The sequence below is a fragment of the Hyperolius riggenbachi genome, chromosome 7 (assembly GCF_040937935.1).
Source record: "Hyperolius riggenbachi isolate aHypRig1 chromosome 7, aHypRig1.pri, whole genome shotgun sequence".
Lineage (NCBI taxonomy): Eukaryota > Metazoa > Chordata > Amphibia > Anura > Hyperoliidae > Hyperolius > Hyperolius riggenbachi.
The window spans coordinates 88,717,703-88,737,975 of record NC_090652.1 but is presented as its reverse complement, the minus strand read 5'-3'; the positions used below and the strand labels follow the sequence as shown (position 1 = coordinate 88,737,975).

At 42.6% G+C, this 20,273-nt stretch overlaps 1 protein-coding gene across 2 annotated transcripts in view; it reads left to right on the top strand.

Annotated features, from left to right (window-relative positions):
* The window catches only part of PRKCB (protein kinase C beta), a 401,807-nt gene that overhangs the window by 300,928 nt on the left and 80,606 nt on the right, over positions 1–20,273 (top strand). For both annotated transcript variants that reach the window (XM_068244284.1, XM_068244283.1), the window contains exons 10-11: positions 10,376–10,549; positions 15,468–15,559. In XM_068244284.1, the coding sequence (XP_068100385.1) occupies positions 10,376–10,549; positions 15,468–15,559 (266 nt within the window). The remainder of the gene's footprint in view (positions 1–10,375; positions 10,550–15,467; positions 15,560–20,273) is intronic.

The window sequence follows — 20,273 nt, the reverse complement described above, 5'->3', positions numbered from 1 at the left end:
AAAATGCACATAAAATAGGAAGAGGGTATACAAATGGGCATAATCGTCATTTTATCAATGCAACACATGCCAAACCATGAGGACTAGGGGTTTATCCCACCTCTGCAACTCTTGTTTAGTGTTCTCCAGGGCAGGAGTGAATTTATGAGATACCAGGTCCTGTGGATTTGGGGTAATATGAATGCCTACATATTTCAGGGAACAACTAGGCCATTTGAAAGGGAAATTACTCTGGAGAGAATTTTCAAGGGTCCCTGTCGACTGTAATTCCAGAGCTTCTCTCTTATCGTAATTAATGGACATGTTAGAGTGTTCGCCATAAGCGTGAAATTCTGCTAGAAAATTTGGTAACTAAATATGCGGATTAGTTGGATAAAAGAGTAAATCGTCTTCATAAGCGGCCACTTAGTGAGTAGATTTAGGAAACTCAACCCCCTATATATCCCTGTTTGCTCTATCATGCATAAGAACGGCTCTAGGGACAGGGCAACAATTAAGGGTGATGACGGGTAACTCTGGCGGGTTCTATTATGAATAGTAAATGATTCAGACCATTCATCTTTACTTTAGCATTGGGACATAAATAGAGGGCCAAGATGTGTTTAAACATCTTGTCAGATAGACCAATGTGTGAAAGCGTGCCTTCGATGAAGCCCCAATTCACCCTGTCAAGGGCCTTTTCGGCATCTGTGGACAGCAAAAGAGCAGGCTTGGATTGGGACTTTACCCAATGCACGACATTCAAGGTTCGTACGGTGTTATCCCTGACTTCACATCCAAAACTGCATATTTGACCTTGATAAAAAAACAATGACTTGAGGAGCTCCTGCTTCCTGTTTAGCACTGCAAGAACTTTTGGTGACCACGTCTGTTCTCCCAATAGCAAAATGCATATAAAATAATATTCTTAGCTAAAAGTACCACCCAAAGAAAGGCTAATTCATAACAAAAAAACAAAACAATGTATAGATCATTTTGGTGTGATAAGTAGTGATAAGGTTATTGGCAAATAAATGGGCAGGAGCACTGAAATGCTCTGGTCTATAAGGTGAAAAACCACTTAGTGGTCAACTGGTTAACTACACAAAAAAAATGGTTCAAAAAAATCTGCAGAAGGGAACTCCAAAAATAAATAAATCTTTTTGGAGTTCCCTTGAATAAAGATATCATTTTCAGTGAATACAGACTGTCAAGTCTACTACTAGGAGGTAAGTCCACCACTACCTCCATATTTTAAATGGCTTTTAATGATTTTATCCTTATCTGGCGCCTCTGTTTTCAAACATCAGTTCCACCCAAAAGGAGGCTACAGGAAGGAGAATGTAGATCTGGCAGGATGACAGACGAGCAGAAGAGGTGTTGAATGACAGTTCAGTCACGCCCTTTCCTGTTTCCTAGCTGGAAAGAGTGGTGAGCAGCAGCTCAGCAAAGCCTTCCCAGAAAGCAGTGTGGCCTGTCCATACTTGGAGCCCACAGAGTATTCTTGAAAATGGAAGTAATTAGGTGCAGTTTAAACACTTAAAGAGAGTCTGAAGCCATAAAAATTACCTCTTTTTACTGGCCAGTTATATTAAGCAATAAGATCATAGCTGATACGCCGCATTCCCTTGACAGAACAAGGTATTTATCCCCCCAAAATCCTCTTTATGGAGGAACTGTAGTGAAATTAAATAATTGATAAAATTGCTTATTTTTGACAATAATTTATATATTATTTAGTCATTGTTTGCCCATTGTAGAATATTTCCTCATCCTGATTTACATTCTGAAATTTATCTCTGGTGGTGACCTCTTTAGTCCTGCCAGGTGATCTGTACAGAATGTGACTGCGATTTCTATGCACAGAAGAAGATGCTGCTTGCTTGGCAGCTGGAAAAAAAACTGTTCTCTCCCACAATGCAAGGAGGTTCACAGATGGCAAACTGTCAGGACCATGGTCATGACATCACACTGTGGGAGGGGTTTCACCACAATATTAGCCATACAGATGTCCCTGATGATCTATTAGAGATTTCTCTTAGGAAAGGGTGTATCGGCTACTGATTGGGATGAAGTTCAACCCTGGGTGAGAGCTCCTCTTTAAGCTTCATAAACAAGTTAGATGGTTCTCGGACAATCTCTACTTCAAATCGTTTGCTCCGTTGTGCGCTGCTTCATCGCTCTCCCCCCACCCCACTGGCCCTATGCATAGCAGCAGAATTCATCACAGGCCTCCATGTGTTGGCCACAGAAAGTGGCTGGAGGGATTGATTTCTGATACCTCTCCAGCAACGTGCCTTTTTACTTTTTGCACTCGAGCACTCACAGCGAACTAGAACTCTAGTAATGATAAAAACATCATGAATGCAAGTTCTAAACCTTTTCACCAGCGTTGAGATTTCCTTGGTTCGAAAGGGTCCTTACTCTGCCCTCAGCATGAATCTCGGGTTCAAGTGCATGAAATGCTTGCTTGCTGACTGGTGTGGGTAGAGTAGGGAACCTTTCAAACCGAGGAAACCTAAACGCTGGTAAAATGGTTTAGGCTACTTTCCCACCCGGACGTTGCGTTTTAGGGGACGTTATGGTCGCATAACTTGCCCCTAACGCAACGCCTGGTGGTGTTGGATGTGGACGTCAGAGCGAGCCGCATTGTGTAGCTCACTCTGGCGTCCGTGATGCGTACTCTTGGACGCATGCGGTATCACGTGGTCCCGCCAGCCAATTGCCGCACAGAGCGGCCGCTCCAGGAAGTAAACACTGCACACGTTACAAAGTGCAGTGAATATTAATTAGCCATGTGCCTGGCCGCTCTCCCCTCCTCCCCAATATTACTGAGCATGTGCAAGCAGTCTAACGCGGCTTAGCCGCGTATACAGTACTGCATGTTGACTTGACGTCTTGCGTTACAATGTAACGCAACGTGGGCACTGTGAACAGCCCATTGATTTTTCATTACTGTGCGGTGTGCTGCGTTACAGGCTGCACTAACGTGCGCCTGTAACGTCTCACTGTGAAAGCAGCCTTAGTACAAAATGTTTTTCAATGCGATCCATTTTGGAAGTGAATATTGTCCATAAGTGCATCAAATACAACTTGCATTCGATTTGTCTTATCAATAACGGAGTTCCAGCCTGTTAGGAAAGCCTGAGTGCAAGAGGGTTGATGATTGTTTGCATGTAAACAACTCCCCTAACAAAAAGTAAAGCTGGTTAGGGCCTCCAATTGAAACCGATATCTGTTGCACAAATCTGCAAGGCCCAAGTCAGTAGTATTTCTGCACCAACAACCTTATTGTACAGTATAAGTATACACAGTGGAATACTTTTAGCAACAGATAAATGTGTCTAGATAATAATGTATTTTTGTTGTTGCATGAATGCAGCAGGTGAGAAGGAAGCACCGTTTAGGTCAGTTCCCCGCTGAAGCTGGGAACCAGTTAAGTGCATCATTTCCGTACACATAGCAGCTGTATATTGCCGGTGCATCTTCATTCTCCCACCTTCTTCTTTTGTGCAGTGGACTGAGCTGCCGCATCACCCCTTGTGGATTTGCCAGCTCTTTTCCTCTTCGTCGGCAGACAGCTGCGCCAAACAAAGGAATAAACTTTCTTCTTCTTTCTGTTTCAAAGACGTTCTTCCCAGCAGCAGTCCTGCGGGAGGGCGAGAGGCTGAACGGCTGGGGGAATAAACATCAATACCCTCTTTGGACTCCTCCGCTCATTTGACCCCCGAGCACCCACGGGGGCCGGCAAACACAATCCTTTGAAATCGGCAGAGGTGAAGCATTTAAACGCTCTCCAGCTTGGCTCTTGAATTCTTTGTAAGCCGACAAATAGCTGGAAGAATATGATATGTTTTCAAGGTATTGTTGACCCAAAAAACACAAGTAAAAGGATGTCCTCCAACCTTCACTAAAGCTTGCTCTAGATGTGGATGTCTTATGTCCAACAAATATTTACTGACCTTATGATCCGTATTGTGTGTGAAAGAAATTACCTAGTAGCTTAAAGCCCTACTCCGAGCTCAGATGTCCTCCTAGACCTGTGTGGGAAGCCTGTTCTGATCTGTGTAAAAGCTCCTTTACTAGCTGATGTCTTATAATAATGTACTTTCTGCCTATGAGGTAACTAAGAAGATGCTGAAGATACAGTAGGTTTTGACTTTCCTTCATGAATGACAACTGTTCAAATACTTTATTTTTTTTATGATTTATTGAAAAATAGACAGACAGTGCGTTTCGTGGCCTGGAGCCAATTCCTTGGGTCAATATATATGCCTTTAAAACAGCTTTTGCATACTAGCTAAAAGGCTAGCTAAAAAGGCACTCTGAGTATGCAGTAGCTGTTTTGAAGGCATATATATTGACCTGAGGAAAGTGTTTATTTTTCAATAAATTGGGAAACATTTTTTGAACAGTTGTCATCCATGAAGGCAAGCCGACACATTTTTTCATTTTTAAATTCTTTTAACTAATCTTACCATTTTTGGGCGCCTCCAGTTATCTCATTGTGTTTTCGCTCTAGTTGGGGGGTCTGAAATTTTGTGTTTAAAATTATTTTTATTTTTTTTGAGAAAGCAGCCACACTTCCTTCCAGGATGGCACTTCCTCACAGGCTCAAACGGCTGCATATTGGGCTACCAGTGACTGTGTGTGTAATATGTTTCAATAGCAGAAGCATTTAGCATCGGCTAAACCAGCCACCAGCAGCCGCCCGGCTGACCCGGTTCTTAACAGGAAGCAGAAATGAACGCAGGCAAATCAAAGCAGCCCGCTGCTAGTCCTTTGCCTGGTAGCTGTGTTCATTTTATCAACTGCCGATTCATTTTTAGTTTTTCAGCTTTGATTTGACATTTCTATTGAGCAAAAATCTGCATATTCTGCAAAATGTCTGCTCTACTTTAGCAATGAGGTGAAATCTCCCTTAGGCTCCCTGCACACTGCATGCGATTTTGATTTTTAATCGTTTTTACATTCGATTCTGATTTTTAATCGTTACTGCATGCTGAGTTTTTTTCCTCCGTTTTTCTGTTAATTGCATTCAGGGAAAATCGGAATTGCAAATCGGAATCTGAATCGCGAAATGGATTTGCAGTGTGCAGGGAGTGGCCACACACACCATACCATTTTTTTTTTATTTCTGCTCAATTCAAGGATCACAATCCATTTTTCTGATTGATTGTATCACTTTAAAAATCTGACCAATGTACCACACCATGTGTTTGATTTTTCTCCAATTATGAAAAAACAAATGATTGAAAACTCTGGGGAAAGTTACTTGGGTGTATATATTGGGTACATATTATGTCGGCGCCGCTCAGTTCGGCGCGGGGAGAGCCGAATGACGGCTTTCCCCGCTGCCGCTAAACTCTGAGATGGCGTTAAATATTATTCCCCCTCCGAGTTGCGACAACTCGGAGGGAGATGTAATTCGCTACGCGGGGCGCGCATCATAGCATTGCTGCTATGACACCGCCCAGCTTCGGTGCTTGGCTCTCAGAGCCGCGCGCCGAAATGAACTGATCCGGTATATATTAATAAATTGAAACTACCGCACTCCATTCAATGTTCTTGAAAATTAATCAGAAAAATTCACCACTCCTGACCGATTTATATTGAATAAACTAAAATAAAAAGTTTTCTATATTTCGGGAAATCTGATCGTTTTTATCGAATTGATGTAAAATTGTATAATTGTGGCCACAATAGAGAGCCAGTCAAACCCTTAATTAAACCCTAACGTTATCCACAGTAAAAAACATAAAATAAAAGGGCAACAATAGACTTAAGGGCGTGAACAGGTTAGCAGGGCCGTTTTCCCCTGCGATTCCTTGGCCTCCGTCGGTTTTGCATCGGTTTTTGCAATCCACAATTTTTTATTTATTTATTTATTTTTTTTAAGATCGTTCCGCGACTTTTCATTTGCTGCGGCATATAATTGTGAATGCATGCATCATGTGGGATAAAATGGAAAGCTGCGTGAGTTAACCACTTCAGGACCATAGGCTTACACCCCCCCCCCCCCCCCCAGTGACCAGGCTAATTTTTACAAATTGGTGCTCTGCAGCTTTAATGGCTCACTGCAGAGCCATACACACGAGCACACAAATGAACCCTCCCTCTTTCCTTTTTTGCCCACCCACAGAGCTTTCTGTTGGTGGGCTCTGATCGCTGCTGCAGCATGTTTTTTTTATTATTTATTTATTTGTCATTTTTATAATACACTTGTCACAAGGATGGAGAAGCACCCATGCAAGAAGACTTCGGTGTGCCTCAGCTCACGGTCACAGTACCACGTGGCCCAACAGCAAAGAAATCCACAGATCTGGCACAGCCAGATCTGTGGATTTCTTTGTCGTTTTGATAATTCATTTTTATACCCCCCCCCCCCCTCCCTTCCCCCAGCAACCAATCACAGCGATCAGCTCTCATAGGCATTAGCCTATGAGAGCCGATCCCTCTCTGAGCCTCCCCAGGGGACAGCCGAGTGACACGGCTGTCCCCAGTACAGTGCTGCCGTAGATCGCAGCGCTGTACAATGTAAACAGACGGCGGTGTCTACGTCTGTCTCCTCGCTGCCGCCTTGTGACCGTCAATTGGCGTTAGGCGATCGCAAGGAGGTTAAAAATGCAGAGGAAATCATGAACAGTAACGATGAGGATTTCCCGAGCTAAGCTATTGACTTCAATAGCCTGTGGACTCTGGCTCGCTATGACATCTGTGGCAAAACGCACACAATCGCAGTTGGTGTGTTCCCTGCCCTAAACCAATATTTTAAATTTTATTGTAAAAGCAGGAAAAACAACTGTTAAAGACGGATAGCTCTAGCCTATTCATATTAAGTGAGAACAAAACGGTGGGAGTAAGAGTCCCGCTTTAATTGTCAGAGATGAACAAAGTGTAGCGGCGTGCCAGCGCGGCACTAGCAAAAGCGCTTTTTAATGTGTGAAAACAAAGCAGAGTAACGCATTCATCAGCGCAGCTTGTGTTGGTATTGTTGCCGAGGAGCGGCTAGCCCGTTAGCCAGAGTGATGTATGCGGCAGCTGGGGAGGTGGGACAACAGCACTATCCTACATCTCTTCTCTTTTAATTGAGCAAACATAAAGAGAAGCGTTATTAAAAGGCTTGTCGCTCGCAAGGAGTGTGTGACAGAATATTATAAATATGCTAATTAACTCTTCTGCAAGCTGTGATTAGATGACGCTGCTCACCTGCTCAAGATGGGCTCATTGTCTCGCCTGGGAGAGAGGAAGGTAGCGCATCAGTGACCGTCTTATCCCCTCCTCCTAATCTTTATCCGCGGCTCCAGCCTCATAACCGCGCAGCACTCACAATGCCTGATGTTCACCCAGTCCTCAGTGTGCAAACAAGACTTTATTTCTCATTGCTAATAGGGGGCTGACAGGAAAGCCTTCATTTTTATTATGTATATGGGTTGATTATGCTGAGAATGGTGATATTTCTCCTCTATTGCCTGAATATTACACATTTCCATGTTTATATTGAATATACCGAGGTCATTTTGCATTGAAGCCTGAGGCTTCATTCATGAAAAATATTCTATGGCAGACATGTTCTACCCAAGAACAAGTTTCTGGAAATGCCACAAAGGCCTGGGCATTGGGTGGCGGCAGCTCAATGCGGGTGGCTGGACGTGGAGGCTGCAAATGGAAAATGGAGGGAGCAACATATGGAAGAGGGGTGCTGCTGTACATGAGAGAGGGGTTACAATGGGAGGAGGCATCCCAATGTAGTATGGAGTGGGTTAACATGGGTAATGAAACATTCTTACCTCAAGTAAGAGGTTTAAAGGAAACATCAAGCAAAACCTGCAGTCGACATGTCCTTCGCCGTGGCTCCCGTTCCCCTCCATTGTAGATGCCGACCTCGCCAGGTTGGCATCCACTGCACCTGCCCGAGCGCCAATGTCAATCACGCTCGCATTGTCTGGAGCATTCTGTGCATGTGCAGAACTACTGCGACTGCACAGGACGCTCCAGACAAAGTGAGCATGATTGACAGCGGTGCTCATGCAGGAGCAGTGGATGCTAACCTAGCAAGGTCGGCATCTTCAACGAAGGGTAACTGGAGCCACTGGAACTACGGTGAGGGATATGTCGGCTGCCAGGGGCCGGAGGAAGCCCGGGTAAGTAAAGCTCATTTTCTTCCTTTTGCTTTTTCCTTTAAGGAGGATAATTTTTTGGGTCACATGAAAGAATGACACGTTTCGTGGAACTTGCCCGCTTCCTCAGGTCTGCAGTACAGTGTCTTATGCATCTGCACGCATGGACTGGGAGCGCTCTACATGTATGGTACACATGGAAAGGGGAGCTGCATATGGGTGATGGTCACAGGAGGGGAGAAACAAGAAAGCTGGCCTAGTGGTACAAAAGGTTTAAATCTGCCCTTGGTTCTTCATAAGGCTTGGCCCCATAACACCGCCCTTCCAATCTCGTAGTTTGGTTCTTTATCACCCAAACATGTTCCACCTCTTTTTTAACTGTTGATCAAGATTGTGACAGGAGAAAGTTGCCTCCTCCACACAAATGTGGTCTGTTGTGTATATATGTTACAGGCAATACCTGACATTTTTTAAGCAAAGTGGGAAATGCCTGATTCTATGTGAATATACAGTAAGGGTAAAGAGGTGCCCAGGTAAAGATAAAATAAGGTTAAAATCAAATAAAATGTACAAAAATGAGGTTGCTTACCTCAGTGACGACAGTCCGATAAGACAGTGAGATTTATTATGCACAGGCAACACGTTTCACGGGTCTAAGTCTACTTCCTCAGGCCAATACAAGTGCCGCAGTACCAACAGCATTGAGCCCCCTCATTTGATTTCAACCTAATTATATATTTTACTGGTTGCCTTTTTACCCTTATTGTGTGCCATCCCATTGAGGTTGGAGGGGTTTCCTCTGGGGTCACATGGTGGACGCCATTGTGACATCCAGTTTGGGTTTTTTATTACCTTAGGGAATGACTATACCCAGTCCCGTTAGGACACCCAGAGTGGAGTCTGGTTCATTGTCTCCACCTGCCTCAAGTAGTTAGTTGCTCCTATTACAACCCACCTTTGTGAGTAGCTTCTTTTTGATTTTATACATTACCCATTCACTACTAATGTGCTGCTCCATTTGGGCTCTTGTTGTCTCTTTGCCTTTTTTTCCTCAGCCTCAGGGTGTCAAGACACCCACTCCTCTTTGTTGTGGATATGAGCCATATGTTACCTGGGCAATCAGTACTGCGCCTAGTATCATTTATGCAAAGTGTGCAATGAGCACCCTGATAAGAAATGACAGCAAGGACTATTTAAACCAATTGTGAAAAGAGCTCCCTGAATAAGCTTTTTATTGACAAGACATATTGGAAAGAATAAAGTGCAGGCCATTGTTGCTGGGAAAGAGCAGGAGGAGGGGAACTGTCAACAGGTTACTTGTAGCAACCAGGAAAGGCTAGAATGGTATTCTGAATTACAGTTCATTTTCTACCTTTATTGACAACATAATAATGTGGAGTTTTATTAATATGCTAAGTAGAGGTTTGATTGAGGTTTAGACAATAGCCTCCCCCCTCTCCTGGCACAATAGTTTGCTGCTGATCTACCCCTCCTACTTACTGAAACGTTTACGTGGTTTAATTTTGGAGTGGATGCGCTATATTTTAGTGTGTATTTTACCTCTTATTTTTTGTAGTTTTATATATTAGAGGACCACTATCATAAAAACAGCACAATGGGGAGAAGAGGCGCCCAGGAGAATATAAATTGAGTGAAAAAAAACCTAAAATCGAAGAAGGGAGAGGTGGCTTACCTCAATAACTACAGCTACATATGTCAACAAAGATTTCTTAGCGCAGGCAATGCGTTTTGTGGGTCTGCGCCTACTTCCTCAGGCCAATACAGTGCCAAAAGGATTTGTAGCCAGTGAATTGAGTGCCTCTGTCTATGCCAGAGATGCTCAATTCACTGTCTACAAATCATTTGGTATGTTGAGACACTTGAGGTCCCAATACGATGGCATGTGGAGATGCTTTGGGTCCCAGAACAATGGTACACAGACACTTGAGGTCCCAGAACAATGGCATGTAGAGATACTTGAGGTCCCAAAACTAGGACATGCTGATACTTGGGGTCCCAGGTTAATGGAACTCTTGACACTTGGGGTCTCAGAACAATGGCACTCTTGACATTTGGGGGTCCCAGAACTATGCAACACAGAAACAGCAAACCGTAACAGTGTCCTGATTTTAAATATACAGTTAATGTTTCATATGCCCATTCTTGTCAGCCTCCTGTTTTTACAGACGACTTTGAAAGTGTGAGATTTCCATTAATGGTTGTGGCGGAAGTTTCATTTCCAGCTTGGTGTTAACTGTTCTGTTCTTCCTTCACAGGTCATTTTAGCAGAGAGGAAGGGAACAGATGAGTTATATGCCATAAAGATCCTAAAGAAAGACGTTGTGATACAGGATGATGACGTGGAATGCACGATGGTTGAGAAAAGGGTGCTAGCCGTTGCTGGAAAGCCACCCTTCCTCACACAGCTACACTCCTGTTTCCAGACTATGGTAAGACCCCTTAACATTCAGAATTCCGGTTGTAAAAAATTGACCAGATGTAGTGCCCCAAGCAAACCCAAACAACTAGACATGCTCGGGACAAATAGTATCCTACTGTGTCCATTTGGTAGATCTCATCCCACAATTTGAGCAAGCCATGTTGTATCGATGGTTTTATAAAAACTCAGGGATTGATATGTACATGGTCATGGCTAATGGAGAGGGATTGGTCCTGTAATGTAGTTATGGACTGCAGTGACCTCTTTATGAGGTGAACTGTACTACATTCACACTAGCCTCCCCATTCACCTTTAGCTTTTCCAACACCTTGAGCCCTATTACGTCAGATTAAGTTTCTTCTCTTCTCTAATCATCTTCCTTCACTAACCCTTCCATTTAACTCGTACCCATCTGACTTACTCTCTGCCCACTCTTTCACTCTGGCCCCAGTACTTATTGGACTGTTCATCCTCTTCTTTACCAGTGATATCCTCCTCCAGCCATGAACCATGCAGTTGTTTTTTCAATCTTCCCTTTACCTCTCCCTAATCTCTAGTCGTTGACCCATTACCTTTTTTCTATTTGTTCCCAAACCTCCAGTACTTGAGTCCATATTTCAAAAGATGAACAAAATTCCTCATTGTTCACTTACTACTCAACCTCATCATGGCTTCAAAACCACAATCAAGTAAAACAGATAGTCCTGATCCCCATGGGAGGTCAGTAATCATGCGTATCAGATGCCACTGCTACTGACAGAGTGCAGTGATTGGCCCAATGATGGTGCCATGGACCATCAGCACCAGTTAGCAAAAGGAGCAGCAGGCGGCTGTGATTCGCCGGTCTGTTGTCAGCACCCCCGCCTGATTGGTCGCGACAGGTGTCAACAGTCGATTGAGGACGTGGATTCAAGGATGCATGGATGAAGAGGGTAGTATGTGTGTGCCAGGTAGGCGGGTGGGAGTGCGGAAAGGAGGCAGGCACCAGGTGGCCCAAACGGATTGTTCAAACGCAGCTCCTTATGCTGGGTACACACGTTGCGTTCCCGCACAAGATTCCCGTTGATGCACCGCTCGATTCTCGTCGATTCGTTTATTTCCGCCATGTCCGATTCGCGGGTCGATGGATCGTTAGGTCGATTTGCCATACTTTACATGGCATTCGACCTAAAAATCATCGAAATGTGCTTGGAAATGCTTGGAAATAATCGAACCGTCGGGAATCGAGCGGCGCATTCGATGCAGGAACGCAACGTGTGTACCCAGCATTAGACTTTGCCACCTGAATCACTTGATTCAGGTGACTTCATGTTAGATCCGCCCCGGGTATGTACCTAGCCAAATCAGTTTTTCACAAATCCTTTCAATGAATAATTAATTTTAGTTTCGAGATTTTTAGTGAGACGCAACAAAACAGAAATTTTAATAATTACCTCTCCTAGGGGAATGCAAATATTTGATTTATATAAGAGTCAAACACAATATAAAGATTAGTTTGGGAATAGGAGATAGTGTAGATTGCACAATTTAAAGGAGGTTAATACAGACCGTAAAAGTTGAATACTGAATACAGTGGTGTGAAAAACTATTTGCCCCCTTCCTGATTTCTTATTCTTTTGCATGTTTGTCATACTTAAATGTCTCTGCTCATCAAAAACCGTTAACTATTAGTCAAAGATAACATAACTGAACACAAAATGCAGTTTTAAATGATGGTTTTTATTATTTAGTGAGAAAAAAAACTCAAAACCTACATGGCCCTGTGTGAAAAAGAAATTGCCCCCTGAACCTAATAACTTATTGGGCCACCCGTAGCAGCAATAACTGCAATCAAGCGTTTGCGATAACTTGCAACGAGTCTTTTACAGCGCTCTGGAAGAATTTTGGCCCACTCATCTTTGCAGAATTGTTGTAATTCAGCTTTATTTGAGGGTTCTCTAGCATGAACCGCCTTTTTAAGGTCATGCCACAACATCTCAATAGGATTCAGGTCAGGACTTTGACTAGGCCACTCCAAAGTCTTCATTTTGTTTTTCTTCAGCCATTCAGAGGTGGATTTGCTGGTGTGTTTTGGGTCATTGCCCTGCTGCAGCACCCAAGGTCGCTTCAGCTTGAGTTGACGAACAGATGGCTGGACATTCTCCTTCAGGATTTTTTGGTAGACAGTAGAATTCATGGTTCCATCTATCACAGCAAGCCTTCCAGGTCCTGAAGCAGCAAAACAACCCCAGACCATCACACTACCACCACCATATTTTACTGTTGGTAATATGTTCTTTTGCTGAAATGCTGTGTTACTTCTACGCCAGATGTAACGGAACACGCACCTTTCAAAAAGTTCAACTTTTGTCTCGTCGGTCCACAAGGTATTTTCCCAAAAGTCTTGGCAATCATTGAGATGTTTTTTTTAGCAAAATTGAGACGAGCCTTAATGTTCTTTTTGCTTAAAAGTGGTTTGCGCCTTGGATATCTGCCATGCAGGCCGTTTTTGCCCAGTCTCTTTCTTATGGTGGAGTTGTGAACACTGACCTTAATTGAGGTAAGTGAGGCCTGCAGTTCCTTAGCTGTTGTCTTAGGGTCTTTTGTGGCCTCTCGGATGAGTTTTCTCTGCGCTCTTGGGGTAATTTTGGTCGACCGGCCACTCCTGGGAAGGTTCATCACTGTTCCATGTTTTTGCCATTTGTGGATAATGGCTCTCACTGTGGTTCACTGGAGTCCCAAAGCTTTAGAAATGGCTTTATAACCTTTACCAGACTGATCTCAATTACAGTACTTTTGTTCACATTTGTTCCTGAATTTCTTTGGATCTTGGCATGATGTCTAGCTTTTGAGGTGCTTTTGGTCTACTTCTCTGTGCCAGATAGCTCCTATTTAAGTGATTTCTTGATTGAAACAGGTGTGGCAGTAATCAGGCCTGGGGATGACTACAGAAATTGAACTCAGGTGTGATAAACCACAGTTAAGGTATTTTTTAGGCAAGGGGGGCAATCACTTTTTCACACAGGGCCATGTAGATTTTGAGTTTTTTTTCTCACTAAATAATAAAAATTATCATTTAAAACTGCATTTTGTGTTCAATTATGTTATCTTTGACTAATAGTTAACGGTTTTTGATGAGCAGAAACATTAAAGTGTGACAAACATGCAAAAGAATAAGAAATCAGGAAGGGGGCAAATAGTTTTTCACACCACTGTATATGCAGTCATCAAATTGAGAGGGAGGAAAAGCCAAACATCTCAGGCCTCCATGGTCAGTGAAAGAGATTGAGGGCTGCCACGTCTTCATAAAGACATCTATGGTGTCATTAACACTGGTTAGAAGCCATTCTGATTTTTACATATCATTTATTATATCCTTTGTTGTCAATGGATGAAATGGGTTGAGTCCATTGCCTTGCTACTTGAGAAATGTGCTGAGCTGATCTGTGGGCTGGGAATTTACAGCCCTGAAGCTTGTCACTCAGTAATAATACAAGAGGATCTGGGGATGCCTTTTCATGGATGATGATTTATAAAATACATGTTAAGACTACCTGAACTGTGCCACATTGAACAACTTGCATAATTGGCCCTCTGGGGCTCCCAATCTAATGTCCTTAACACAGTTTTGGAGGAAGCCATTTGACCTTCAATATGTTGTGGCGAAAAGTATGAGGACCGGGACGAGATGCACACAAACGCGTACCCCCCAACATTTTGACATAAGAAAGAGGGACACTTTAAGACACATCCCTGCCACACCCCCAACCATACCCCCATTGCACCCCTGACCATGCTTATCACAAAGAATTCAGAAGCAAAACATGTAGTTTTATCATTCAAACCATGCTGGTCCTTCATCATCATCATCATCATCAGTTTTCCTTCATATTAACATTTGAAAAATAAGAAATATGTCAATTTAAATAATAGGAATAATGTTTAGAGTAAGTTAAACACCTTTTTTTCAGTAGAAAAGTACATACAGTAGATTTACATACAGTAGATATGTACATCAGTCCTGAAAGAGGGACAAATGAGGAAGAAAGGGGGACAGGGGTCCCAAAGAGGAACTGTCCCTCCAAAAGAGGGACAGTTGGGAGCTAAGCAAACACTTGGAGGACAGCGCTCAAAACTAGAATGCTAACCACTACACCTTGCTGACAATACATTCTGTATATGAACATTACAATTCCTGTAACTGATGAACAAAACAACTGTAGTTCAGGAATAGCAGAAAAGGTGCTTTGTACTAAAATCGTGGCTATTTCCACTGCTAATTTTCAAAATCCATACACTAGTAAAAGAAAAAGGACAATGTTTTGCATTAAGGAAGGTATGGATCAGGGGCGTAACTACAGATCAACGGTTCCCAGCAAATGGAGCCCCTTAATATTCAACCCTTCCCTTCCCTTAATGGCCCTCACAGCCTTGGGCCCCATCTTACAAGGCTCATAAAACAGGTGTGGCCATCAGGATCTTCACACCCATAACATGTGAAGCCACCACAAAACACCTGATCTTGAGTAATAGAGAAAGGGAAGGTTAGTAGTTCCCCACCCCCGTAGTCACAGGGGCTGCTCATTACCACCCCCCCACCCCCCAAGATTTGATATAGATTAATTTAGTGTATACAAATAACAGAAAACATATTTTCACATCCTCAAAAACACAACTAAAGTGAGCTTCAATGATGTAAGTTTTCGTTGGAGAATGTAATTCCAGCCAGCCTGGAGGAGTGTTGTGATGTCATCCTCTCACTCTGTTTAGCTCCAAAAGTGTGCAAGGGGCGTGTCTGAGACAATACTTGAGGTACTTAACAGCATATCAAAAGAGCGTGGTCACCCAGCCTATTAAAGTTGACAACCACATTTTAAAAGGAAAATGTTTGCACTGCTGTATCTATGCTGGAGCACAACTGTAGCCATCATTTATGTGCCTTCTTACAGGATCGCCTATATTTTGTCATGGAGTATGTTAATGGAGGAGACCTCATGTATCAGATTCAGCAAGTTGGACGCTTCAAGGAACCTCATGCAGTGTAAGTTAGATGGACCACTCTCTTGTCAGCTGCTATTAAGATAACATCATCTAGTTCTAATAAAACCTGATGTAAGTTTTGATTGGTCGGAGGGATTCATTACAGCTCCGTTTCCGAATATAGTTTGCTTTCTTGTCTTCATCGCTCGAGTCAAAGGCAAAAAAGGATCCCGCTGGGGACGTACCAGCAATTCTGAGAGAAGAAAGGCAAAGCACTCCTAATAAGGGGATGGGGAATTGAGAATAGGAAAGTAATTCCTAAACTTATAAAGATTTAATTTATCTCTCTTTTTTTTTTTAACCAAGTTAAAAATCCCAGCTGGCTTACATGTTACCCAGGGCAGCTGCGCCTTGCTGAGATTTCAGAACACTGATCAGTTTGGCTGACACACATAGAAGTACCTACAAAGTCTTGATCTGTAGATTGATGAGTATGAGCATGAACACCTGTCTGCAGCCCCTAATCTGCATATTTAAAGGACCACTATCGTGAAAAATTTTAACATTTAAAATGTGTTTACATACTTATAAGAAGTACATTTGACCCAGATTAAAATGCCCTACATTTTACTTTTTGACTATGTTCATGTTGCTTACATTAGACAGTAAAAATAATACAGATATGACAGGTTTTGGACTAGTCCATCTCCTCATGGTAGAAACAGTGTGCAAATGAGTAGGCAGGCAGGCTGGCATCATTGTATAGATCCTTTCCAGGGATTAAACAATTTAAGAAAAACCTGAGACTCCCCCATGAGGAGACAGACTGGTCCAAACCCTATCATATGTCAGAATTTCAGTAACTACTGTAAGCAATAGGAACATTACAAAAATATAATTTATAGTGCATTTTAATGTGGGAGAAATCTTCTTATAAATATCCACATGGGAGAAATCTACTTCTTATAAGTAATCATACACATGCTTTTAAAGTTGTATAATTGCATTGAAAGTAAACGTTCTTACACACAGGGAATGCTTTCAAATGTTCGTTTATGTACTTTGTATTAGATACTTCAATTTTAGTTTAGGGACTAGTCAGATGGGTGGCTTCATGGGACATAGCCATGCCCCTTTCCACCCACATGCCTATAAGCCAGCCTTTGCTCCAGTGCAGTACTGTTGCATGGTCAAGTGGATGGCTGAGGGGCGTGGCTACGGTTGCTTCTGTGGTCAAATTTGATTCTAACTGCAGATTGACTACCTCGGCTCTCTGCAGGGACCATTTTTCCAAATTGGCGAGGGAGGTTGGTAAGACCGTGTGCAATGCACCCTTGCTGTTGGAATCGCTGTTTCAGTTTTGACAAAAGGATTCATTGTGTGGCTAAAATACCTTAAAATGAGGATCTGATCATTAATGCAATAATATACTTACTGTATGTTAGGTTTTTGTTTTTTCTTACCTCAAATTTTAAAGTGCAAATTTTTCACTTCCATTGTTCATATTCCAAAAATTATTCCTCAGTGGGCTGTCCAACTCTATACTCAAGCGTTACCATAGCAACGCTCGTGTTATTTGAGTACCACAGGTGACACTGATAGGGTAACTTGCAGTGCACTGCTGGCAGTAGTAATGGTAATATTGCCGCGTGGTGGTGAGCTCCGGAATTACGGTTACAACTTGCTGGCCATAGCAAAGGAAAAAGTTAACTTACCTATGTCGTTGTCTATAGCCGATGCGCTGCACGTGGCGTTCATTCCACTGTCCCTTTTCTCCACTGCTTCCTTATTCCGGGTTTGAAGGAGGAAGCATGCGAATGACGTGGAATGCAGGTGAATGCAACATTGAGCTGATCGGCGATAGGTGACATGGGTACGTTAACTCCTCCTCTGCCGCAGCCAGCAAGTTGTAATCGTAGCTTCTATTACGAACGGCGGAGCTCAGCACTATTGTGGTGTGCTGTCTGCACAGCAATATTACCACTGCTTTGTGCATCAACCGCATTGTCACTAATAATGAGTAATTTCATCCAGGCAGATACCATCCATTCCACTGTCTGTCATCCTATTAGTTGTGCTGCGCGGTGTATTTGAGTCTGGAAGCTGTTGCATAGTGAGAGCTGCCACTAGACAACCGCATGCCTGTCATTGTGGCATTGATACAGACAGCGCAGCTATCGATATCCTGACCAGGAGCAACGTATCTCAACAATAGGAGTTCACTGGGCTAAGGTCGCTTCAGAAGCTGGAGAGAATTACTCAAATCTGCTGTGTAATTCATCATGTTTTGTTATGCTTCGAGTTGTGTAAACTTACTACATCACCCTATGGTAGTTTACCCATTTTGCTGTGTTTCGGTATTTCAGGGCTAGTTCATACTAAGGGCGTTTTTGCCCTTTTTTCCAGTGCAGGCGATTTTCAAAATCGCCCACAAAACACTTGTGCAATGAATGTCTATGAGAAGGTTCATATCAGCACGTTGCATGCCTGTACCCTTTTTGGGGCATTTTTACTATAATGGAAGGTATAGGAAGAGAGATAAACGCTCACAAATTGCTTTATGCAGCGATTTCGTTCGCGTTTTTTTTAGAATAAATGCATTGTATTTATTCCTGACTTGCGTCAGGGAGTGAATGACAAAACCGCTCTGGAAAAGCGCTTAGAAAACCACTTTTACCAAAAACGCAGCGCGCAATGGAGCGCCGGGAGGGGGGGGAAACCCGCTGCACAAAATCGCAAAACGCTTGCGTTTGCAATTACGATTTTAGATGTGAACGAGGCCTCAAACCTTTAATCCACATATTAATGCTTTACTGAGACTGCTCATACTCTACTCATGTCCCAAGGATTGGTTTAAAACTTTCCCAGTTGTAGCCAGAACTACAGTATATGAAAGAGAAAAAGGGTATATTAGCTACTTTTTTTTTCTTTTGTATTCATGTATTTGTGTCTCTGATCTCATTTTACTACATATCTGCTATGAGCAGTAAAACTCGTTTGTGGAAACTAAAGTTGAAGAGAAATCGAGAGCCCAATATGGTGGTGTATGTCAAAACTGGTTGAATAAATGACAGTGAGATGGTAATACTCACAAACATGGGTTACCACCTAGGTAACCACTCAAGAGGCAGGTGAGGATATTAGACCTGTCCTCACTCAGAATTAAGAAGTCGCTCTCTGTAGATAAGAATAAAGGGGGTAGGTCACCCCACCACCTGGCGTGGACTTGAATATACTGGTAGGTGAACAGAGGCGCCAAAAGGATAAAAGTACATAATATCTTTTTAAAATTGCTGGGAGGAAGGCAAGTCCACCACTTCCTCCCAGCAATTTTTAAAAAATGTTATGTACTTTTATCCTTTTGGCGCCTCTGTTCACCTACCAGTAAAACTCGTTTACCTTTTTTTGTTCTGAATTGCCTACAATTTTTTATAAGGATTGCAATGCTCTATTTTGATATTCTGAGGTCAGTTCCACTTTAAATTGTGCAAAAAATTTGAAAACATAAAGTTCATTCTAAGGCAGGTATGTCAAACCGGTCCTACGAGGGCCGAGATCCTCACACATTTTTGATACAGCTCAAATGAATTGATGGGTCTGAATTAGGAGAAGTGTGGTCCATCAGGTAGAACACATTCCTTTCTTAGTCCATCCTAAACACTGGCATGGATCTGTCCCTCCAGGCCTGGAGTTCGACAAATGTGCTCTAAGGCATAAAACAATTCACTGTAGCTAATAGATAAGATCGCCTGTTGCAGAACCAATTCTCAGATTGTCTTGTAATTAAGCAATTACTGAGCAGAGAAAATTTATAAAAATGCAAAAAATGTTGGTTTGTGTATAAGGGCACACAAATCCTAGTATTTCAATAAATGAAATGTACTGACTTATCAGAGGTTGGAAAGTCGCAACCTGCTTCTTTTATGCAAGGCAAAAAAGTATAATAATTAATCTTATATAATAATAATTATTCATATCTGATCAGAGAGGGATTTATTGCTGCCAGTGTAGTGCACACAGTTTTTTTTTTTTTGGATTTCATGAAACCTGTGTAGTTGCCTCTTCATGCCGGCCCCACTGGTCTCCCCCCATGTGTTGTGTTCCCATATTGGGTATGGAAGTAATACAGCTCACCTAAGTTTAAGCATAGTTTCCACACTCACCACGGTCCCGAGGGGTAAACACTACACATAAGGGGAGACTGGCTGATGGTTCACCAGTCACCGGGAAATTGAACAGCGCTACCACTGCACACACGACCAATCACTTTCGAGTGAGATCTGTCCAGAATGCGGGATCATTTGTTTTGATCGATTTTGGATGGAAATTAACCGAAATTACGATTGGGCAGGCATGTTGCAGCATCAATCTCTGGCAGATTGCTTGATTTATGGGTATGGAGTAAAGTAGGAGCACCGTTAGACTCTTCACTCGTTCCAAGTACGGAAAGGTGATCAAATCTTAACTGGAGAATAAGGGATGGAGAATGGGTGCAGGGACACCCTGAGAGCATTTTCACACACAAAAGCGCAAAATGCAAGCAATTACAATTTTTACCTTTTTTTTTTTTATATTTTTTTTGAGATTGTGTTCAGTGAAAATAAAATTGCAGGATGTAGAAAACATGCAGTAGGGTCAACAATTGACTTTCGGGAAAACCCGACCGTCATCGGTCTAAATCCATCTCCATGATTTCCATTATAAAAGTGCTGATCATCAAAACGCAAGCGTTGTGAAAATCGTATGAGATCGCAGTTGGTGTGAAAATGCCCCAA